General features: G+C 42.5%; 1 protein-coding gene across 2 annotated transcripts in view; it reads left to right on the top strand.

The window, feature by feature from the left end:
• The window catches only part of THSD4 (thrombospondin type 1 domain containing 4), a 680,084-nt gene that overhangs the window by 132,076 nt on the left and 522,547 nt on the right, over positions 1 to 25,461 (top strand). For both annotated transcript variants that reach the window (XM_031668519.1, XM_021940676.2), the window contains one exon: positions 2,686 to 2,788. In XM_031668519.1, coding sequence (XP_031524379.1) covers positions 2,686 to 2,788 — 103 coding nt within the window. The remainder of the gene's footprint in view (positions 1 to 2,685; positions 2,789 to 25,461) is intronic.

Below are 25,461 nucleotides of genomic sequence, written 5' to 3'. Positions count from 1 at the left end.
TTGTGGATTCCTTTCTCAGTCATGAAATAGGCATTTATGTTGTCAAGTACTGAGCAATTCTAGATAATTCTAAATGTGCATTGGTTTGTAGTCTAGCCTATTAGCCATTTTACTCATTGAGAGAGAGAGGTTAAGCAGACTGTGTAAGTCTTTGTAGTCTACAGCTTCCAGTTCCAGTAACTACCACTAGGTTAATGAAGTGTGGCTTCTAGCTGGAGCCTCGTTGTAGAGCACCTTGGCTTTACTTAGGTGTAGTTATTTGAGGAACAGGACCTTCAGCCGCTTGTGTTGGTCTGTTTCTGTTCTGAAGACCTGCAGCCCAGCAGCTGATCTCTAGTTCTGATTATGGACAGAGTGGGCCATCCGCGCTCTGGGCTCTGCTTCTGTGTCACTGTGGAGTCCTTGGCAAGGCTTGCCACATCTCCAGGTCTCAGTTCCCTCCTCTGTAAATGAAAGGGGTTGGATTTGATTTTTTCTTTTGCTCTAGCACTCTAATTCTGTGTTAAGTAATTTGGAGTGGAGTGAGGTGGGGCTTGGGCGTGGCTCTTCGTCGCTGCTGCCCAGGTTAGGATGCACAGGCTGCACCAGAATCACCCAAGGAGCACTTCAAGCATATATTCCTGGGCTCTTTTCCCCACTCTCCTGCCAGAGTGAGGCTTGAGAATCTGCATTTTTAACAAACTCCTTAAGTTTTCTTTCTCGAAGCCGTACTTGGGGACTGCTACAGGGATGGTGGCCTCTCCAAGTCACCCAGCTGTTCACATCCTACTCGAACTTTGGCTCAGGCCAAAGGGCTGTGAAAAGCATCTTAGTTAACTCAAAACCCTTCATGGAGACAGCTGGTGTTGCTGGAAGCTTACATGGGCGCAGCTTCAGGGTTGCCAGCAGGTTGGCTTCCAGAGCCCTAGGAGACAGGCTTCCGTGGCCTGTCTGCCTCTCACTGATTGTCAGAGCTCAGCCCACCTGCTTGTTCACCCTGCCTGTTTTTTCCTACCAGTTTCCATCATGTTCTGCTTTAGAGGGCTTCTTGCTCCATATGGTTCGGCTCAGACCACAGCAGGGTCATGGCCACGCTGCACATTTGTACCAGCAGCCTCCCCAGCTGCGACTGCCCTTAATCAAGCAGGAGATGTTTACCCTCACACCTATTTTCAGTCCTTCCTCTGGTCCCTCATCTTCCAGGAGACCTAATATTTCTGATACATACAGTAGATTTCTCTACAAATCCTTGAAGACTTTGAACTATCCTATTAGCAGTTTATTCCGGAGACTTCTTCTACACAGTACTGTTTGATGTTTCAGGGGCCAGGCTTCTTTTCCTTCTGATTATTCACAGACACACACACACACAACACACACACACACACACTCTTATAGTTCAGGTTCAATAAAGCTAGATCATACTTTATCCATAATATGAATTAGAGATTCTGATCTTATTATTTTCTGTCTCATACTTATTTACTCTATACCACACTTTTGCTCATATGTACCATTTATAAATGAGGAAGAAAAAAGCCAGAGGGAGCAGTGTTTTCCTTGAGTAGTCTAGTGCATCAGAATCACCTGGATAAACTTGATAAAATACAGATCTCTGGATTTCATCCCAGATTTACTGAATAATAATCCTTCATGGAGGGATCCAGAAGTTTGCATTTCCAAAAGGATCTCTGGGTGATTGTTTTGCACGCAGAAGGTCGGAAATTCCTGCTTTAGGTGGGACAGAATCTAAGCTAGAATTTAGAGAAAATGGGGAGGACCATGAGAGACAGCCTGGTGGGAGCCAGGCTGCTTGCGTTTAAATCCAGGCCCCACACCTCACTGGCTGTGTGACTCCTCCATGCCTCAGTTTGCTCTCATGAAAAATCTGTAAAACTACAGTGTTTACCTCATTGGTTGTTGTGAAGATTAAATGAGTTCATATGTGGAACATGTTTAAAGTAGTGCCTGGCAAAGGTAAGGGCTCTGAACGTGTCTGCTGTGACTACTATTCCATGCAAGGGGAATGGCATGAACAAAGTCAAACAGAAGCAGATGGTCTCTTTGAGGGAATGGAGTAGATTGACTTGTCAGGAGTAGAAGGTTTAGATCAGTGGTTTTCAAATTACAGTGTGCAAAAAAATAATCTGGGGAGCTTGTTAAAAATTTCTTGCCCCTATAACGATTGAGTTGGCATACATGAAGGCTGGGGATCTGCATTTAAACTTTTTCATGCAGGTTATGAGCAAATGATCAGAAACTCAGTAGTTTAGGTAGAAGAGGGCTGGTATTTAAAGTTGGAAAGGGGCCAGGCACAATGGCTTATGCCTGTAATCCCAGCACTTTGGGAGGCCGAGGTGGGTGGATCACCTGAGGTCAGGAGTTCAAGACCAGCCTGACCAACATGGTGAAAGTCCATCTCTACAAAAAATACAAATATTAGCCAGGTATGGTGGTGGGTGCCTGTAATCCCAGCTACTTGGGAGGCTGAGGCAGGAGAATCACTTGAACCTGGGAGGTGGAGTTTGCAGTGAGTCGAGATTGGGCCACTGCACTCCAGCCTGGGTGACAAGAGCACCCCCCAAAATAAATAAGAATAAAAATTAAAAAAAAATAAAGTTGGAAAGGTATCCAGAGTTTGGAGATGTATCCTGGAGCTATGAACAGTATGGACGCTAATTGCATATTTAATATCTCCTTTATTAGGTATGTCCAGAGAGCAGTAGAAGTATCCGGGAGGTACAGTGTGCATCCTACAACAACAAGCCATTCATGGGCCGGTTTTATGAATGGGAACCATTTGCAGAAGGTAAGAATAGACCCAGCCCTGTCCATAGAAGTTACTTAGTCTATTTTCCATTCTTGCTGACTTCTGATTGATGTTGGAGGTATTGGTGTGATCCTGGCTGGGGTGTCAATAGGGGACAAAGTGTGACTCCAGGGCAAAGAGAAGCCTGCACAGGTCTTTACCAAAGGTAGCAAAGCTCAGGTGACACCTGGACCATCTTCAGCATGAGTCAGATGGACGAGGCGTTGATGGAAACGAGCAACATCCAAGGATGGCAGGGTGAGGGGGACAGAACAGGGTTCAAGGAATCAGTTGGAGAAGAGGTTCAAACATAAGGTTGTGAGCCGTGAGTACAGATGGAGTTTCCCTTTCCTTGGTTACTGCTACGAGGGCTGGTATGGGAGCTTAAGAGAACATGTGGGGTTGTACATTTGTACGTTTCTCATCTCTAGGGGGCCTCACATACTGATTCCAAAGATAACAGTAGGCAGGCATTGCCTGTGAGTCCAAGATCCCCATCATTTCCAAATGACAGAAGATCCAAAGTTGGTAGAGCAAGTTGATCCCACTCTGCATGCTGGAGCCACTTTTCTTTGTTGAAATTCAGATGATAATAGGACTTGTGGACTGAGAAGTGTTAACATTCTGAGATATTTCTTCCCACTCGTGAAGAAAGTGGGCTCAGAAGAGGTGTTGGGTCAAGCAGAACTTGTGGGGGTTCTATGCTTACAGCCAAGTTGGCTGGAGAGGGAGTCCAGCTGCCTTCAGGGCCCAGTGGGAGAGCTCTGCACAGCCAGCCCTTCTCAGCCTCAGCCTGAGGCAGTGGCTGGGACAGCTAAGGTTGGCCAAGACCCAGAGTGTGGAGCACTGCACTATGTCCAGGATCTGGAGAAATTGCCTTGGAAGAGAGATTGATAGTGAGTTGTGATGATTTCATTGCAGAATCAATGCCTGGGGAAGCCAAACTCTGCAAGGTGGTTCTATACTTGGGGAGGAGGGAAGTGGATTAGTATCTGACTGCTCTGAAATTGGATGCTAAATTGTGCAGTGTTCTCAGCGACTCCATAGCTTCTGTTAGATTCTCAGAGTGGTCCCATGACCTCGAAATTGTTAAGAACTAATTTGACTAAAAAATTGAGACTATCAAATTCAAGCAGGAAGGATATACAGAGGAAACATAGAACTAGCTGAATGCAAATACATGGGGTGGGGAACAGGGTGAAGCGTGAGCAAAAGAAGGATGCCAAAGTGAAGTTTTGATTTGATTCTGTAAATAGAGCTTGGTTCTGACCGTTTTCATTTTTAAGAGCATTATGTTCAATTTAAGGTGGTATCCTAATTTGAATCCTGAAACAGAAAAAGAGCATTGTTGGAAAACCTGGTGAAATAGGCATAAAGTGTATAGTTTAGTTAATAGCATTGTACCAGAGTTAATGTCTTAGTTTTTATGAATGGTTTGTTTTTTGTTTTTGTTTTGTTTTTGAGATGGAGTCTTGTACTGTTGCCCAGGCTGGAGTGAGGTGACACGATCTCAGTTCACTGCAACCTCCACCTCCTGGGTTCAAGCGATTCTCCTGCCTTAGCCACCCGAGTAGCTAGGATTACAGGTGTGCACCACTACGCCTGGCTAATTTTTGTATTTTTAGTAGAGATGGGGTCTTGCCATGTTGGCCAGGCTGGCCTCGAACTCCTGACCTCAAGTGATCCACCCACCTCAGCCTCCCAAAGTACTGGGATTACAGACGTGAGCCACCGTACCCAGCCTATAAATGGTTTGGTAACATGTTAACATTAGGCGAAGCTGGGTAAAGGGTATACAGGAACTTTTGTACTATCTTTGTAACTTTCCTATAAATCGAAAATGATTTCAAAATAAAATTTATTAAAAGCATTGTACTCCCAATTAGTTATGTCTTACATGCATTCTGGTGAAGACAAAGTGTAAAACTCAATATGGGTGACGAAGAATGCACTGGGTTAAATACTGCCCCTGCTCACCACCCAAATTAGTATTCTTCCTGGAACCTTAGAATGTGACCTTATTTGGAAACAGAGTCAGTGCAGATGTAATCAGTTATGTTGAGTTCATATTGGAGTACGGTGGGCTCTTAATCTAGAAAGACTGGTGTTCTGATAAGAAGAGGAGAAAGTTGGGAGGCCAAGGCGGGTGGATCACCTGAGGTCGGGAGTTCAAGACCAGACTGACCAACATGGAGAATCCCTGTCTCTTCTAAAAAATACAAAATTAGCTGGGTGTGGTGGTGCGTGCCTGTAATCCCAGCTACTCAGGAGGCTGAGGCAGGAGAATCACTTGAACCTGGGAAGCGGAGGTTGCAGTGAGCTGAGATCGTGCCATTGCACTGCAGCCTGGGCAACAAGAGTGCAACTCTGTCTCAAAAACAAAACAAAAACAAAAAACAAAAAACAAAAAAAAGAACAGGAGGAGAAAGGACACAGACATACAGGGAGGATGCCAAGTGATGATGAAGACAGGGATTGGAGTGATGCTTCTACAAGGTAACACCAAGGATTGCTGGCAGCCAGCAAGAGCTAGGAAGAGACAAGGAAGCATCCTTGCCTAGAGCCTTCAAAGTGGGCATGGCCCTGCCAACACCGTGATTTTCGACTCTCAGCCTCTAGAACTGTGAGAATAAATTTCTCTTGTTTGCAGTCATCAAGTTTATGGTATTTTGTCATACAGCTCTAGGAAACTAATACAAAGAGGGAGGAACAAGGTTCTGGATTGATTGAGATCTACTCACTAGAGTAGATCCAGAAGTGAATTTGCTCCGACCGATAGTAGCAGATGCCTTAGAGAAGTGAGGCATGTATCCAAAGTGAGCAGCTGCCTCAACTGCCTCACAGATGTAGGTCTGTCCAGCGCAGTGGTTCTCGGCTCTCGTTGCTCATTAGAATCACTGAGGAGCCTCCTAGAAACACTGATGCCTAGACCCCTCCCCAGAGATTGTGATTTAATTGGTCTGGGGTGCAGCCTGGACATCAGGATTTTTTAAAGATCCCAGGTGATTCTTATGGGTAGCTAGGGTAGAGAACCTCTAATCCAAGAGGGGATGACTCTAGCCTACATCGAAGGACGGAATCATGGGTATTTGATAAATCATGAAATACATTCTTGTGTTAGAACAACAATGCTTTTCAGTGAACATTTAGATAAGAAGTGACCCTGTCTTTTGTCTGAGCTGCACCCCTGCTTTATGGCTGGCTGTGGATAATAGCTGCTTTATTGTGATTACCTGGGGGGAAAGATGAATTCCACACTACACTGAGTAGTGTGCGTTCTGTTATTTCCCCAGGAGCAGCTGCCATGCCAGACCTTTTCTGCATGGTCTGAGGTGGCCATCAGCCAGCTGTTGTTGTCTAAGACCTTGAGGTCTGGTGAGATGCAAGTCTTATATTGATAGCCCTATGCAGACCACAAAGAAAACTTTGCTAATGTTTTCATGTATTACATGTGGATGCCTGCTATTGTCTGGCTCGTGTATGTTATTTATTTATTTTTTTTTCTGTTATTTTTTTCCCCTCTGATTTGTGCTAGACTTTAAGTATGAGACCTAAAAGAACTTGTTTTTTGAACATTTGATTTAATTGATTTTTTGAAAAATTTCCAATATAGGTAAAGTAGGGAGAATAGTATAATAGTGTGATAAGCTCCTACGTACCCACTTAATTCCGTTAGTTATCAGCACATAACCAATCTTTTTCACAAATATTTCCATCCTCTCTCTCTTCCACCCAGATTATGGGAAACTACTTGAATTCACATTACAGAGCATTATTCATTGGTGGATATATTACTTGGAACTCTTGGTTGTAAGTGACAGAAACCCAAACTAAATATATTTTGATCAGAAAGGTATTTTGTTGGTCATGTTACTGGGAAATGCAAGAGGTGTCCTGGGATTCAGATGTGGCTGCATTCCATGGAATCAGTAACATTAGGACCCTGCCTTTCTCATCTTTCTCCATCTCTAGGTTCTGTTTACTTCGTCTCGGGCAGGCAAGCAGGCTTACCGTGGGTTTGAGCTTGCAATCATAGTGGGAGGGACTTTCTCACCTGGTCTTGTGGGCTGAATTGCACCCCCCAAAAAGATTTATTAAAGGTACCCCTAGGCCAGGTGCGGTGGCTCATGCCTGTAATCCCAGCACTTTGGGAGGCCGAGGCGGGTTGATCACCTGAGGTTGGGAGTTCGTGACCAGCCTGAACAACATGGTGAAACCCCATCTCTACTAAAAATACAAAAAATTACCCGGGTGTGGTGGCACATGCCTGTAATCCCAGCTACTCAGGAGGCTGAGGCAGGAGAATCACTTGAACCCGGGAGCCAGAGGTTGTGGTGAGCCGAGATTGTGCCATTGCGCTCCAGCCTGGGCAACAAGAGCAAACCTCCGTCTCAAAAAAAGAAAGGGTCGCCCTGGTACCTGTGATGTAACCTTCTTTTGGAAAGAGGGTCTTTGCAGATCTAATTAAGATGTAAGTTTAGAAGAGGTCACAGTGGAGTAGAATAGGCCTTAATCCATTGTGACTGGGGACCCACACACAGAACACCATGGGAAGACGCAGACGGGGAAGACAGCCCATGTGAAGGCGGAGGCAGACACGGGAGTGATGCAGCTATGAGCCAAGGAACACCAAGGATTGCCGGCACCTTCCAGAAACCAGGAAGATGCGTGGAAGGATCCTTCCTCCAGAGACTTTGGAGGGAGAGTGACCCTAACAACATGTTGGTTTTGGATTTCTAGCCTCCAGAACTGTGAGAGAATACATTTCTCTTGTTTGTGTTCAACAGGATGCCAACCAGTTTGTGTGATATGTTACATCAGTCCTAGGAAACTAATATACCTAGTGACTGTTCTAATCCTAGACAAACTGTACCATGGTCTTGTTTAGATCCTGTTCCCATCCCTGGAACCTAGTTTGGGGGATGGGGTACTTGGGTTAGCACAGGTCATGTGACCAACCCTGTGGTGGAGGACCCACATCACATGAAGGGGAGATAGGGAAGTGGGAATTGAGACAGACAGGAAAACATTCTTCTACCAAAGTCAGTGCATACTTCTTTACTGGAAGCCACTGAGACATTGAATCAACTAATTACCATCCTAGTGTGGATTAATCAGCTATTCCTTACAAAGTGTTACCAGAAAATAATGTAGTCTTTTAAAATAGTCACTGACATTGATATTTTTCACATGCCTAGAAGGAGAGAGGAAGCCTATGGTCACTGAAGTTGAGTTTACTTTGGCTTTGTTTAAATAATTCTTTTTGCTGCTAAGATTGTTTTCTTGATTTTATCCTTCTTCCTCTTAAATGGCTCCCAGGCTGACCGGCGGGAGGAAGACACTGCTAATGTTTCTGCAGGGTGTTCATGCTTTACGGCTGGATTTTGCATCGGGCTCTTGATTTTGTTTGGATGTCTACTGCTATTCACATGTGCCTACTTAGGGAAACAGCTGCACTCATTCAGTGCAATGCCACATAGAATAGTAAAAGCAGAGTATACTCTCTGATAAACACATTAATTTTACCAGATGTTCTTCTTAAGCCTTTAATTGCATTTCCTGGATTTGGTGACCTATCCTTAGATAATGCCTCCAGGAATTTTTCTCATAGCCCAGGACCTATTACTGTAAAGATGGCAAAAGTGGAATTAGGGTGCCTGTGCATCCCAGTTCACCCAGGACAGTGATAATTTATGCCTGTTGTCCCAGTCCCCTTTCACTCTCTGTCTTGGACAGCAAATATATATATCCATTCCACCTAGCATGGGCAGTTTCATAGGAAGCCACTTGTTTAGGTGCTGAGCTTGGAGAAAATTCTACCTGTTTTCATGCCAAGGGTAATGGGGCTGGACACCATGAAATTGGAGTTTGCTGGGTTGCTATAGGCTGTAGGGCATCAGGTATCAGTGTTAATCCTTAAAACTGTTTGGGGGCAGCTTTATGTTTGGGTAGCTTGAGTGCACTGTGTGTCCCCGAGAGCTGAACTAAAGAGAGTGGCAATTGAAAAGCCAGAGGGGAGGCTGAGTCAGAAAGTGAAGGTCGCCAACTGGTGACATGAACAGAGTGACTCTATCTGTCAGCAGTGGCTGGCTTATGCTACAGTAACAAATAACCCCCAAATCCAAATGACTTAACATGACAAAAGCTTGCCTCCTGTTCACCTTCCATGTGTAAGAATGGGTGTATTTTGCTTACCTGGGGACCCAGGCTGGTAGAAGCTGTATCTCAACTCATGCTTTCACTGAGGCAGGGAAAGGGAACAAGTGACCCAGGCTCAAGTTCTTTGTTTGTTTGTTTTCTAACTTTTATTTTAAGTTCAGGGGTACATGTGCAGGATGTGCAGGTTTATTACATAGGCAAATGTGTCCTGGGGGGTTGTCGTACAGATTATTTCATCACCCAGTTATTGAGCCTAGTATCCGTTAGTTACTTTTCCTGATCTTCTCCCTCCTCCCAGTCTCTGTCCTCTGATAGGCTCCAGTGTGTGTTGTTCCCCTCTCTGTGTCCATGTGTTCTCCTCATTTAGCTCCCACTTATTTATTTATTTTTTTATTATACTTTAAGTTATAGGGTACATGTGCATAACGTGCAGGTTTGTTACATATGTATACTTGTGCCATGTTGCTGTGCTGCACCCATCAACTCGTCAGCACCCAACAACTCATCATTTACATCAGGTATAACTCCCAATGCAATCCCTCCCCCTTCCCCCCTCCCCATGATAGGCCCTGGTGTGTGATGTCCCCCTTCCCGAGTCCAAGTGATCTCATTGTTCAGTTCCCACCTATGAGTGAGAACATGCGGTGTTTGGTTTTCTGTTCTTGTGATAGTTTGCTAAGAATGATGGTTTCCAGCTGCATCCATGTCCCTACAAAGGACACAAACTCATCCTTTTTTATGGCTGCGTAGTATTCCATGGTGTATATGTGCCACATTTTCTTAATCCAGTCTGTGACTGATGGACATTTGGGTTGATTCCAAGTCTTTGCTATTGTGAATAGTGCCGCAATGAACCTATGTGTGCATGTGTCTTTATAGCAGCGTGATTTATAATCCTTTGGGTATATCCCCAGTAATGGGATGGCTGGGTCATATGGTACATCTAGTTCTAGATCCTTGAGGAATCGCCATACTGTTTTCCATAATGGTTGAACTAGTTTACAATCCCACCAACAGTGTAAAAGTGTTCCTATTTCTCCACATCCTCTCCAGCACCTGTTGTTTCCTGACTTTTTAATGATTGACATTCTAACTGGTGTGAGATGGTATCTCATTGTGGTTTTGATTTGCATTTCTCTGATGGCCAGTGATGATGAGCATTTTTTCATGTGTCTGTTGGCTGTATGAATGTCTTCTTTTGAGAAATGTCTGTTCATATCCTTTGCCCACTTTTTGATGGGGTTGTTTGTTTTTTTCTTGTAAATTTGTTTGAGTTCTTTGTAGGTTCTGGATATTAGCCCTTTGTCAGATGAGTAGATTGCAAAAATTTTCTCCCATTCTGTAGGTTGCCTGTTCACTCTGATGGTAGTTTCTTTTGCTGTGCAGAAGCTTTTTAGTTTAATGAGATCCCATTTGTCAATTTTGGCTTTTACTGCCGTTGCTTTTGGTGTTTTAGACATGAAGTCTTTGCCCATGCCTATGTCCTGAATGGTACTACCTAGGTTTTCCTCTAGGGTTTTTATGGTATTAGGTCTAACATTTAAGTCTCTAATCCATCTTGAATTAATTTTCGTATAAGGTAGCTCCCACTTATAAGTGAGAATATGCAGTATTTGGTTTTCTGTTCCTGAATTAGTTTGCTAAGGATAATGTCCTCCACCTCCATCCATGTCCTTGCAAAGGACATGATCTCATTCTTTTTTATGGCTGCATAGTATTCCATGGTGTATATATACATTTTCTTTATCAAGTTTATCATTGATGGGCATTTAGGTTGATTCGATGTCTTTGCTCTTGTGAATAACGCATGCATGTGTCTTTATAATAGAATGATTTATATTCCTTTGGGTATATACCCAGAAATGGGATGGCTGGGCCGAATGGTATTTCTGTCTCTAGATCCTTGAGGAATTGCCACACTGTCTTCTGCAATGGGTGAACTCATTTACACTCCCACCAGCAGTGTGTAAGTGTTCCTTTTTCTCCACAACCTTACCAGCATCTTCTTATTTTTGACTTAATAATAGCCAGCCATACAGACTCAGGTTCTTAAAACTTCAATTAGAATTGATCCACATTGTTTCTGCTCACATCTCATTGGCCAAAGCAAGTCATGAATCACACCTAACTTCCAAGGAGGAAGGGAGGTACCCTCCCACTATGTGCTCAAAGGAGGAGAAATGGAATATCTGTGGCTGGCCCTAGTGACTAGCAGGCAGGAAGCTCCAGTGAAATTCCCTGAATACCTTCCTCCTAAGTCCAGGTGACTTTTATTAGGTTGTTTGCAAGAAAAGTAGCTGTTGCTCCTGAGAATATTAAAGGTGCCACCACACAGTCTGATATCCACAGAGCCCTGAGCCACTTCAGTCAAGATCTACCCCTTGATTAAAGCTCTGAGGGGCCAAAGATGGAATGCTGGAGGCCAAGACCCCAGGCATGCTTCTGACTCCTCCACCAGTTCAGCAGTCTGCTCTAACACAGACACCATGGTGGGGCATGACGGGGCAGGGGGCACTGTCAGATAAAAACATAGACAATATTATCACAACTATAATATATGAGGGAGGGAGGCTTATGACTAAATGCCGGTAGGCCTGGAATTAGAGTGTTCACATTTTAATGAAGCCGCTTTATTCATAGGCACTCTCATTCCTACAGCCCACCCCTGTGCATAGATAATCCATAATCACTGTGAACGTTCAGAGTGGAAGGGACAGACCTTAGGGAAATGAGAGGCAGTTTCTTTTTCGCTAAGGGTGGATCTGGGATGCCCCCAACAAGATCCATTCTCAGAGCTCTCTTGTATGTGCCAGGGGATACCTGGCAAGACTAGGCCATGTTTGCTTTGAGGATGAGCATATCACTGGGGACAAAGCCCAGAGGGCAACCTCTTTGTGAAAACAAAATGATGATTTTGCTCTTGTATATGTTGAGTCTGAATGAATGGTGGGACCCAACAGGAGATTGGAGATGCAAGGTTCTGAAGTTTAGGGAGATATCGTAGGGTTGTAGACCCATACTTGCAGTCATCAGCCTTGGTGAGATTAGTGGATAAGACCTTCAAGAAAAAGTAGAATAACAAAATGGGTTTTACAAGGACTAGGAAATGAGCTTTGGAGTATGTTACATTAAGGAAGCAGGGGAAAGTCTCAGCCATTAAAGGACACTGAGAAGGTGATCCAGGTATAGGAGAGGTACCAAGGCATTATCATCCCATGTATCATTTCTTATGTTAATAAAGCTTATGATAGTATATAAAATTCTGCTAATACACACAGCACAATGAATGCTATGGACTAAATGTTTACGTCTGTCTAAAATTCATATGTTAAAGCCCTAACCCCCAGCATCTTTGAAGATGGGGCCTCTAAGGAACTAATTAAGATTAAGTGAGGTCTTAAGGGCAGGGCCCTGATCTGATAGGATTAGTGTTCTTATAAGAGGAACAGAGGTGGCTGGCAAGATGGTCAAGTAGGAACAGCTCCAGTCTGCAGCTCCTAGCAAGATCAACGCATTTCCAACTGAGGTACCTGGCTCATCACACAGGGACTGGTTAGACAGTGGGTGCAGCCCATGGAGGCTGAGCCGAAGCAGTGTGGGGTGCTGCATCCCCCAGGAAGCACAAGGGATTGGGGAACTCCCCTCGCCAGTTAAGGGAAGCCGTGAGGGACTGTGCCATGAGGAATGGTGCACTCCGGCCCAGATACTACACTTTTGCCATGGTCTTCACAACCTGCAGACCAGGAGATTCCCTCCGGTGCCTACACCACCAGGACCCAGGGTTTCAAGCACGAAACTGGGCAGTCATTTGGGCAGACACCCAGCTAGCTGCAGGAGTTTTTGTTCATACCCCAGTGGCCCCTGGAATGCCAGTGAGACAAAACTGTTCACTCCCCTGGAAAGGGGTCTGAAGCCAGGGAGCCAAGTGGTCTAGCTCAGCAGATTCCACTGCCATGGAACCCAGCAAGCTAAGGTCCACTGGCTTGAAATTCTCGCTGCCAGCACAGAAGTCTGAAGTTGACCTCAGATGCTTGAGCTTGGTGGGGGGAGAGGCATCTGCCATTACTGAGGCTTGAGTAGGCAGTTTTCCCCTCACAGTGTAAACAAAGCCACTGGGAAGTTCGAGCTGGGCAGAGCCCACAGCAGCTCGGGAAAGTCGCTGTAACCAGACTGACCCTGTAGATTCCCCGTCACTGGGCAGGGCATCTCTGAAGGAAAGGTAACAGCCCCATTCGAGGGCTTACAGACAAAATCCCCATCTCCCTGGGGCAGAGCGCCTGGCAGAAGGGGCGAATGTGGGCGCAGCTTCAGCAGATTTAAACATTCTTGCCTGCTGACTCTGAAGAGAGCAGTGGATGTCCCAGCACAGCGCTTGAATCTGGTAAGGGACAGACTGCCTCCTCAAGTGGGTCCCTGACCCCTGTGCCTCCTGACTGGAAGACACCTCCCAGTGGGGGTCGACAGATACCTCATACGGGAGAGCACCAGCTGTCATCTGGTGGAGTTCCCTTTGGGATAAAGCTTCCAGAGGAAGGAACAGGCAGCAATCTTTGCTGTTCTTCAGCCTTTGCTGGTGATACCTAGGTACATAGGATCTGGAGCGGACCTCCAACGAACTCCAGCAGACCTGCAGAAGAGGGGCCTGTTAGAAGGAAAACTAACAAACAAAAAGGAGTAGCATCACCATCAACAAAAAGGACATCCACGCAAAAACCACATCTAAAGGTCACCAACATCAAAGAACAAAGGTAGATAAATCCACAAAGATGAGGAAAAACCAGTGCAAAAAGGCTGAAAATTTCAAAAACCAGAATGCCTCTTCACCTCCAAAGGATCACAGCTCCTTGCCAGCAAGGGAACAAAACTGAACGGAGAATGAGTTTGACGAATTGACAAAAGTAAGCTTCAGAAGGTGGGTAATAACAAACCCCTCCAAGCTAAAGGAGCATGTTCTAATCCAATGGAAGGAAGCTAAGAACCTTGAAAAAAGGTTAGAGGAATTGCTAACTAGAATAATCAGTTTAGAGAAGAATATAAATGACCTGATTGAGCCGAAAAACACAGCACGTGAACTTCATGAAGCGTATACAAATATCAATAGCCGAATCAATCAAGCAGAAGAAAGGATGTCAGAGATCGAAGATCAACTTAATGAAATACAGCGTGAAGACAATATTAGAGAAAAGAGAATGAAAAGGAATGAACAAAGGCTCCAAGAAATATAGGACTATATGAAAAGACCAAGCATACATTTGATTGGTGTACCTGAAAGTGACGGGAAGAATGGAATCAAGTTGGAAAACACTCTTCAGGATACAACCCAGGAGAACTTCCCCAACCTAGCAAGACAGGCCAACATTCAAATTCAGGAAATACAGAGAACACTACAAGATACTGCTCAAGAAGAGCAACCCCAAGACATTTAATCACCAGATTCACAAAGGTTGAAATGAAGGAAAAAATGTTAAGGGCAGCTAGAGAAAGGTTGGATTACCCACAAAGGGAAGCCCATCAGACTAACAGTGGATCTTTCTGCAGAAACCCTACAAGCCAGGAGAGAGTGGGGGCCAATATTCAACATTCTTAAAGAAAAGAATTTTCAACCCAGAATTTCATATCCAGCCAAACTAAGCTTCATAAGTGAAGGAGAAATGAAATCCTTTACAGACAAGCAAATGCTGAGTGATTTTGTCATCACCAGGCTTGCCTTACAGGAGCTCCTGAAGGAAGCACTAAATATGGAAAGGAAAAACCAGTAACAGCCACTGCAAAAACATACCAAATTGTAAAGACCATTGACACTATGAAGAAACTGCATCAACTAACGGGCAAAATAACCAGCTAGCATCATGATGACAGGATGAAATTCACACACAACAATATTAACCTTAAATGTAAATGGACTAAATGCCCCAATTAAAAGACACAGATTGGCAAATTGGATAAAGAGTCAACACCCATCAGTGTGCTGTATTCAAGAGACCCATCTTGTGCAAAGACACATAGGCTCAAAATAAAGGGATGGAAGAATATTTACCAAGCAAATGGAAAGCAAACAACAACAACAACAACAACAAAACAGGGATTACAATCCTAGTCTCTGATAAAACAGACTTTAAACCAGCAAAAATCAAAAAAAGACAAGGGCGTTACATAATGGTAAAGGGATCAATGCAACAAGAAGAGCTAACTAACCTAAATATATATGCACCCAATACAGGAGCACCCAGATTCATAAAACAGCTTCTTAGAAACATAGACTTAGACTCCCACACAATAATAGTGGGAGACTTTAACAACCCACTGTCAATATTAGATCAACAAGAGAGAAAATTAACAAGGATATTCAGGACTTGAATTCAGCTCTGGAACAAGTGGACCTAATAGACATCTACAGAACTCTCCACCCCAAATCAACAGAATATACATTCTTCTCAGCACCACATCGGACCTATTTTAAAATTGACCACATAATTGGAAGTAAGGCACGCCTCAGCAAATGCAAAAGAATGGAAACCATAACAAACCATCTCTCACACCACAGTGCAATCAAAATAGAACTCAGGATTAAGAAACTCACTCAAAACTGCACAACTACGTGGAAACTGAACAACCTTCTCCTGAATGACTACTGGGTAAATAACGAAATTAAGGCAGAAATAAAGTTGTTTGAAACCAATGAGAACAAAGACACAACGTACCAGAATCTCTGGGACACAGCTAAAGCAGTGTTTACGGGGAAATTTGTAGCACTAAATGCCCACAGGAGAAAGCAGGAAAGATCTAAAATCGACACCCTGACATCACAATTAAAAGAACTAGAGGAGCAATAGCAAACAAATTCAAAAGCTAGTGGAAGAGAAGAAATAACTAAGATCAGAGCAGAACTGAAGGAGATAGAGACATGAAAAACCCTTCAAAAAATCATTGAATCCAGGAACTGGTTTTTTGAAAAGATTAATGAAATAGATAGGCAGCTAGCCAGACTAATAAAAAAAGAGAAGAATCAAACAGACACAATAAAAAAATACAAAGGGCAGATCACCACTGATCCCACAGAAATACAAACTACCATCAGAGAATACTATAAATACCTCTATGCAAATAAACTAGAAAACCTAGAAGAAATGGATAAATTCCTGGACACATACACCCTCCCAAGACTGAACCAGGAAGGAGTCGAATCCCTGAGTATACCGATAACGAGATCTGAAATTGAGGCAGTAATTAATAGCCTACCAACCAAAAACAGTCCAGGACCAGATGAATTCACAGCTGAATTCTACCAGAGGTACAAACAGGAGCTGGGACCATTCCTTCTGAAACTATTCCAAACAATAGAAAAAGAGGAACTTCTCCCTAACTTATTTTATGAGGCCAGCATCATTCTGATATCAAAACCTGGCAGATACACAACAAAAAAAGAAAATTTCAGGCCAATAACCCTGATGAACATCGATGCGAAAATTCTCAACAAAATACTGGCAAACGGAATCCAGCAGCACATCAAAAAGCTTATCCATCACAATCAAGTTAACTTCATTCCTGGGATGCAAGGCTGGTTCAACATACACAAATCAATAAACATAATCCATCACATAAACAAAACCAATGACAAAAACCACATGATTATCTCAACAGATGCAGAAAAGGCTTTTAATAAAAGTAAACACCCTTCATGCTAAAAACTCTCAATAAACTAGGTATTGATGGAACATATCTCAAAATAATAAGAGCTATTTATGACAAATCCACAGCCAATATCATATTGAATGGGCAAAAGCTGGAAGCATTCCCTTTGAAAACCAGCACAAGACAAGAATGCCCTCTCTCACCACTCGTATTCAACATAGTATTGGAAGTTCTGGCCAGGGCAATTAGGCAAGAGAAAGAAATAAATGGTATTCAGATAGGAAGAGAGGATGTCAGATTGTCTGTTTGCAGATGACGTGATTGTATATTTAGAAAACTCCATCGTCTCAGCCCAAAATCTTAAGCTGATAAGCAACTTCAGCAAAGTCTCAGGATACAAAATCAAAATCAATGTGCAAAAATCACAAGCATTCTTATACACCAGTAACAGACAAACAGAGAGCCAAATCATGAGTGAACTCCCATTCACAATTGCTACAAAGAGAATAAAATACCTAGTAATACAATTTTCAAGGGATGTGAAGGACCTCTTCAAGGAGAACTACAAACCACTGCTCAAGGAAATAAGAGAGAACACAAACAAATGGAAAAACATTCCATGCTTATGGATAGGAAAAATCAATATTATAAAAATGACCATACTGCCCAAAGAGATTTATAGATTCAATGCTATCCCCAGCAAACTACCGCTGACTTTCTTCACAGATTTGGAAAAAAAACACTTTAAATTTCCTATAAAACCCAAAAAGAGCCCGTATAGCCAAGACAATCTTAAGCAAAAAGAACAAAGCTGGAGGCATCGCACTACCTGACTTCAAACTACACTACAAGGCTACAGTAACCAAAACAGCATGGTATTGGTACCAAAACAGATATGTAGATGAACGGAACAGAACAGAGGCCTCAGAAATAATGCTACACATCCACAACCACCTGATCTTTGACAAATCTGACAAAAACAAGCAATGGGGAAAGGATTCCCTATTTAATGAATGCTGTTGAGAAAACTGGCTAGCCACATGCAGAAAACAGAAACTGGACCCCTTCCTTACATCTTATACAAAAATTAACTCAAGATGGATTAAAGACTTAAATATAAGACCTAAAACCATAAAAACCCTACAAAAAAACCTAGGCAGTACCATTCAGGACATAGGCATGGGCAAAGACTTCATGACTAAAACACCAAAAGCAATGGCAACAAAAGCCAAAATAGACAAATGGGATCTAATTAAACTAAAGAGTTTCTGCACAGCAAAAGAAACTATCATCAGAGTGAACAGGCAACCTACAGAATGAGAGAGAAGTTTTGCAATTTATCCATCTGACAAAGGTCTAATATCCAGAATCTACACGGAACTTGAACAAATTTATAAGAAAAAAACAATCCCATCAAAAAGTGGATGAAGAATATAAACACTTTTCAAAAGAAGACATTTATGTGACCAATAAACATATTTAAAAAAAGCTCATCATCACTGGTTATTAGAGAAATACAAATCAAAACCACAATGTGATACCATCTCACGACAGAATGGCGATCATTAAAAAGTCAGGAAACAATAGATGCTGGCGATAATGTGGAGAAATAGGAATGCTTTTACACTGTTGGTGGGAGTGTAAATTAGTTCAATCATTGTGGACAACAGTGTGCCAATTCCTTAAGGATCTAGAACTAGAAATACCGTTTGACCCAGCAATCCCGTTTGGGGTATATACCCCAAGGATTATAAATCATTCTACTATAAAGACGCACGCACATGCATGTTTATTGCAGCACTGTTCACAATAGCAAAGACTTGGAATCAACCCAAATCCCATCAATGACAGACTAGATAAAGAAAATGTGGCACGTATACACCATGGAATACTATGCAGCCATGAAAAAGGATGAGTCCATGTCCTTTGCAGGGACATGGATGAAACTGGAAGCAATCATTCTCAGCAAACTAACACAGGAACAGAAAACCAAACACTACATATTCTCACTCATAAGTGGGAGTTGAGCAATGAGAACATACGGACACAGGGAGGGGAACATCACACACTGGAGTCTCTTGGGTGTTGGGGGGCTAAGGGAGGGATAGCATTAGGGGAAATATGTAATGTAGATGACAGGTTGATGGGTGCAGCAAACCACCATGGCACATGTATACCTATGTAACAAACCTGCATGTTCTGCGTATGTATCCCAGAACTTAAAGTATTAAAAAAAAAAAAAAAAAAAAGGAACAGACACTGAATCTCTCTCTTTCTCTCTCTCTCTCTCTCTCTCTGTGAGAACACACAAAGAAGAGGTCACATGAACACACAGCAAGAAGGTGGCCACCTAGAACCTAAGAGAAGAGGCCTCAAATTAAGCCTATCTTATCAGCACCTTTACCTTGGAATTCCAGCCTCCAGAACTACGAAAAATAAATTTCTGTTGTTTAAGCCACCCAGCCTGTAGTATTTTATTATGACAGCTCAAGCAAACTAAAGCAATGATGATAAATGAAATGACAAAAATCACTTACGTTTATTGATCACTTACTATATTATAGGCACAGTATGAAGTGTTGACTCATTTAATCCTCACAATGACCCCATCAGGTGGTCTAGGTTTTACCTTCATTTTACAGATACAACAAAGACCTAGACTAGTTAACTAACTTGCCCAAGGTCACCTAGCTAGTAAGTGATTGAGCCAGGTTCAAACTCCAAAGTATGGCTACAGGAGTCTCTACTCATATGTATATGGAAGCCAAGAAAAGGGTTTCCAGAAGGAGAGGTAGTCAACACTGCTGAACATTGCAAGAGGTCAAGGGAAATAACTGAGAAAATAAGGATGGGCTGTTCAGAACCCTGCTGGAAGGGAATTAAAGAGAGTGGTCAGGTGGTCAGTGAGGATAGCCATCTCTTTTTTTTTTTTTTTTTAAATAGCCATGTAGATGGCATATTAGGAGTGTATGCTACTTTAAGGAGAAGGGAAAGGTTTATCTAGAATGGTAAAGGAACGAGGATGTTCTGTAGATGTGAGGATGTAGTTTGTAGCGAGGGAGTACAGATTTAATAGAATGATATCTCTGGACCTGTCCTATCCTAAAAGAAAAGATGCAAAGTGGGCATTTTTTCTTCCTATAGAATGTGTATTATTGCTTCTCTGCAAGCTTTTATAAAAAGCGTCTTCATCATTTAATAAAAATTAATTCATGCAAGAGAAATGAAAGTAATCGTATTGCTATAAAAAATAATTTGCCCAAGAATGTTCACAGCACCTTTTTTCATATTAGCTTCAAACTGGAAACAACCCAAATATCCATCAACAGGAGACTGAATAAACAAATTGTGGTACATTCATACAATGGAGTATTACTCCAAAGTGAAAAAAGAACACACTACTGACACATATAAAATCCTGGATTAATCTCAAAAACCTTATGTTGAACAAAATAAGCTAAATACAAGAGCACATACTGTCCGATTCCATTTATATGGTGTTCTATAATAGGAAGAATTGGACTGTGGCGATAGAAATCAGAACAGTGTTTTGCCTATGCAGGTGGGAGGAGTATTATAGCTGGAAAGGGCATGATAGAACCTTCTGGAATGATGGTAGTGGTTTATGTCATGATTGACATTATATACACATGGGTGTATACAGTTATCAAAATCCATTGAACTATATGCTTATGTCGTTTTTATTGTATATAATATAAACTATATTTTAAAAACCTTATGGTTCTCTTCCCCCTTCTCTCTTTCTCTCTCATTGTCTCACTCTCTGCCTTTCATTCTCACTCTGTCTTTCCAATTCCTGAAGGAGACTTTTAGAGCCAGTATAAATGTCACATTGTAGAACTATTCTAAGTCTTTCTAGTTTCTCTCTTTTATTAGACTCAAAAATGCATAGTATCAACTATACAACTACTAGGAGAAAACATAGGAGAAACACTACAAGACATTAGTCTAGGGAATGATTTCTTGCATATGACCTCAAAAGCATAGACAAATGCAAAATAGACAAATGAGATTATATCAAACTAAAACGCTTCTGCATAGCAAAAGAAACAACGAATAGAGTGAACAGACAACCCACGGGATTGGGAGAAAATATTTACAAACCATACATCAGATCAGGGGCTCAAATCCAAAATATGCAAGAAACTCAAACCACTCACTAGCAAGAAAACAACTCTTAAAAATGGGCAAAGGGACTGGGCACAGTGGCTCACATCTGTAATCCCAGCACTTTGGGAGGCTGAGGCAGGCAGATCATGAGGTCAGAAATTGGAGACCAGCCTGGCCAACATAGTGAAACCCCACCACTACTAAAAATACAAACATTAGCCAGCTGTGGTGGCACACACCTGTAGTCCCAGCTACTCGGGAGGCTGAGGCAAGAGAATCGTTTGAACCCAGGAGGTGGAGATTGCAGTGAGCTGAGACCATGCCATTGCACTCCAGCCTGGGTGACAAAGTGAGACTCTGAGACTCCGTCTCAAAAAAGGGGGGGGATGGGGGTGGCAAAGGACCTGAAAAGATACTTCTCAAAAGAAGACATAAAACAGACCAACAGATATATGTTAAAAAGCTCAATACCACTAATCAGCAGGGAAATGCAAATTAAAACCACAATAAGCTATCATCTCATGCCTGTTAGAATGGCCATTAGAGAAAAGATGAAAGGGTTAAGTGTTGGGAGGCCGAGGCAGGCGGATCACTTAAGGTCGGAATTCGTCGTGGCCACGTAGTGAAGCCCTGTCTCTACTAAAAACACAAGAAAATTAGCCAGGTGTGGTAACGTGCACCTGTAATGCCAGCTACTCAGGAGGCTGAGGCAGGAGAATCACTTGAACCCGGGAGGCGGAGGTTGCAGTGAGCCAAGATCGTGCCATTGCGCTCCAGCCTAGGTGATAGAGTGAGACTCTGTCTCAAAAAGGAAAAAAAAAAGGAAAGAAAGAAAAATTGTAAGTGTTGGCAAGGATATGGAGAAAAGGGAACTTTTGTTTACAGATGGTGGGAATGTAAGTTAGAACAGCCATTTTGGAAAACAGTATGGAAGTTTCTCAAAAAAACTAAAAATGTAGTTACCATCATTCTGCAGTCCCACTTCTGGGTATATAGCCACAGGAATGTAAAGCAGTGTGTTGATGAGATGTCTCCACTTTCAGGTTCACTGCAGCATTATTCACATGCCAAGATATGGAAACAACCTAAGTGCCCATCGACAGATGAAAGGATTTAAACATGTGGTCTGTGTACATGAGAGAATACTATTCAGCCTGAGAGAAGAAAGAAATTCTGTAATTTGTGACAACATGGGTGAACCTGGAGGGCGTTATGCTATGTGAAATAAGCCAGGCACAGAAAGATGAGTATTAGATATGGAATGTAAAAATTTGAACTCAGAAGTAGAGAGTAGAATGACAGTTACCAGAGGCTAAAGAGGGTGGGAGTGGGTGGTGAAAAGTAAAATATTGGTCAAAGGGCACAACGTTTCAGTGAGATAGGAGGAATAAGTTTTGGTGATCTATTGCACAGCAAGGTGACTATAATTAATAATAATGTATATTTCAAAGTTGCTAAAAGAGTAGATTCTAAATGTTCTCACCACAAAGAAGTAAGTATGAGGTGATGGATATGTTAATTCACCAGATTTTCTTATTCCACAATGTATACATGTATTGAAACCCCATAAATATATACAAATGTCAATCAAAATAAAATTTAAAAATATACAGTATCAGAGACTCATTTAGAATGATAGGGCTTTGCTGGGCACAGGAATCCTCTAATAGGTTGGAATCCGAGGAAGCAAGCCAGACATCTGTGTTAGTTAGCTTTCTTATTTTGCAAGCAACAGACACCAATTTTGGCTAAGTCAAACACAAAAGGATTTTATCAGGAGGATATCCAATAGCTCAGAGACCCAACAGGAAGTGTGGAGAAGTAGGCTTGGTAAAGGATGGAAACTGGGAAGCCTTGGGCCTCCAGGTGGACAGAACTGACAGTCTCATTAGTGTGCTGCTGCTGCAATGGAAAATTCCAGCAGGTTTCTCCATTGAAGAGTCAAAGTCTTGGTAACAAGGGTTGGATTGGCTTAGCTTAGGCCACATCCCACACCTTGGCCAAGGGGAGCTGGGACACCCTGAGTGACAGTCTCAGCAAGACTACACACAGAGGGGAGAAGTAATTTTCAAATAGAAAATCTAGAAAGAAGGGAAATATAGGATGGACAAAAATGATTGGTGTCTGTGACTGAAACTCATGTCAGGGTAGCCGCCTGGCTTGTCAACTGTCATTTCATTATTCAGCTGGTAGGGCTTCCTGACACCTTTGGGGGATTGTTGAAATTGAATGTAACACACAAATATCATTCTTTCCTCCTTCTTGTTGCGTTTGCATTTCTGAAGATTGTACAGACAAGACCTGTGTAGATCCCCTCTGATCCCAAATGTGATGCTGGTATAATTCAGGTTGACCAGTGTGTATTTACACAGGGGCATGGGCCACTGCATCATAAGGGGGCGTGACCTTAGGATGGGAGTGAGGAATGATTCTATTCCCTCCCCGCTGATTCCTGTAATCTTGGTCGCTGGTCTAGCTCTCCTCCCACCACTGCTGCCAAGTAGGAGTGTATGTGTGAAATGTCTCTGGGACAGGCCTACTTCTCACACCCACACCATGTTTCTCTCTCTAGCTAAGGAGGAAGGAGGATGCAGGATGGGGCAAATGGTTATCACCTACCTCTGTAAGTCTTTCCACTGGAAAATGTAGGATATGAGAAAGGAAAGATTGTTTGAGGGAGAAAATTGCTTCTGTTCTAGGGTATTCTAGCAGGTGTAAATGATTCTTATAAAAGCAGTTTCTTTCCTGGCACTCGAACCCATTTCATTCTGGGTAGTTAGTAAAGAAAAGCCTCGGGGTGTATTTCACCATCTAATGAGCAGATTAAACTAAATAGGAATGGTTTTAAGGACTTGAAACCAAGCACAGCACTTAAACCCATTGCAAAATATTAAATAATGAGACCAGATCCTATTGTTTCTCTCTTCCAAGAACTCAGCTTTCTACAAAGACTGCCTTGCTCAGTCCTCATCGTGTGGTTGGTCGGGGTGTCAGTATTCTAGTGTTCCTATTCAACAGATGCAGGAACAGAGACTCACAGGGGTAGGATGGTCTGCCCTGGGTCACAGAACAACAGAGAAGAATCAGAGTAACTGAGAAGTTACATAAGCACAGCCCACCAAGCTGAGAGCAGCGATTTGCCTGAGGGCCTGCAGAAGAATTTCTCCCTCCATCCATCCAAGCCATGACTGATTCATTTCCTTTAAAAACAAACAAATGTGTTTTTACATCAAGACTACTAAGACTTCTCCAGGAAATCCTGGGTCTCTGTCTTAATCTCTTGTAGCAGAATTCTCTCACTCTCCGAGCAGAGGTCACCATGTTGTAAATTGGTAGGGACATGTCCTGAAGGAGTGGTTGGGACATTTTGTTGTACCTTGCATGGACCTTGGGATATTAGTATCTGACCCGTATCAAGAGGTTTTCAGAGTTAGATTTACAGCTACAGTGTGATCAGTGAATATGCAACTTATATTTAAATTCTAAATTCAGCCCATGCTTATATTTAAATTATAAATTCAGCCCATGCTTTACATATTTATCAGACATTCTCCCCCCACTGATACAGTCTGATTTGTCTTGGCTCTGTGTTCCCACCTAAATCTCATCTTGAGTTGTAGTTCCCATAGTCCCCACCTGTCATGGGAGGGATCAGGTAGGGATAATTGAATCATGGGGGCAGTTACACCTTGCTGCTGTTCTCGTGATAATGAGTTAGTTCTCACAAGATCTATTGGTTTTATAAGGGGCTTTTCCCCCTTTTGCTTGGCATTTCACTGTGCTGCCACCACGTGAGGAAGGTTGTGTTTGCTTCCCCATCCACCATGATTGTAAGTTTCCTGAGGTCTCCCCAGTCAATTAAATTTCTTTCCTTTGTAAATTACCCAGTCTAGGGTATGTCTTTATTAGCAGCATGAGAATGGACTAATACGCTGTCCTTCCCCTAAAGCTGTTAAACAGCTACCATACCTGCCAGTCTCCATTTCTTAGAAATTTCTGTGAGAACATTCCATGAATCAGTGGGACTTGTTTACAAAAGGTTAAAAGAAAACTCACTTGTATAGCTGTAGTCTGAGGTGGGAAGGTGCACCCCTCTTTCCTTTTATCTGGGTAAAATCTGCCTTGGTTCTTATGATGCCACCATCATAAGAATGAGTATTTATTGCCTAGCTACCCTCTGGAGCCATGTTGAGCACAATATCCAATGTACCTCTTCAGATATTTTAATACAATCATCTCGTCACCCTGCATCTTCTTTTTGCCAGCCTGCTGAATAATTTTATTTCCTTAAACTGATTTCTATGCTTTGGGGCTTGCTGTTTGTTTATCATCCTGGCTGTTCCCTCCAGAGTGTGGTAAATGAGTCATAACACACAGGTCTCCTCACCTGTGTGAGCTCTGATGTGCTGGGCTTGGAAACAAGGAATGTTATTGGGATTGATTAATGATGCCTTGCTTGAGCATGGGAAGGGGGAAATGGCTACATCTGTGCTGCCTCTTTGCCATCTCTATGGTTTTTCAATCTTTCCAATCATGGTTACATAGGTGCCAATTAATCCTGCTAGTTGCTTGAAAATTTGAGATGAGTCTGTATTCTTTATTAAAGAAGATGAGCTTCATAAATGTTCACAATATTGCATTAGATTTGACTACAAATGCCTGTATGCATTTTTTAATGGTAGAGAATGATGCAAATAAATATGAACAGGTTATCGTACATTGTCTAAATGTATTCACATATAAAATGTAAG

This window comes from Papio anubis, chromosome 7, assembly GCF_008728515.1.
Source record: "Papio anubis isolate 15944 chromosome 7, Panubis1.0, whole genome shotgun sequence".
NCBI lineage: Eukaryota > Metazoa > Chordata > Mammalia > Primates > Cercopithecidae > Papio > Papio anubis.
The sequence above is the reverse complement of the archived record's forward strand: the minus strand, read 5'-3'. Positions and strand labels throughout refer to the sequence as shown.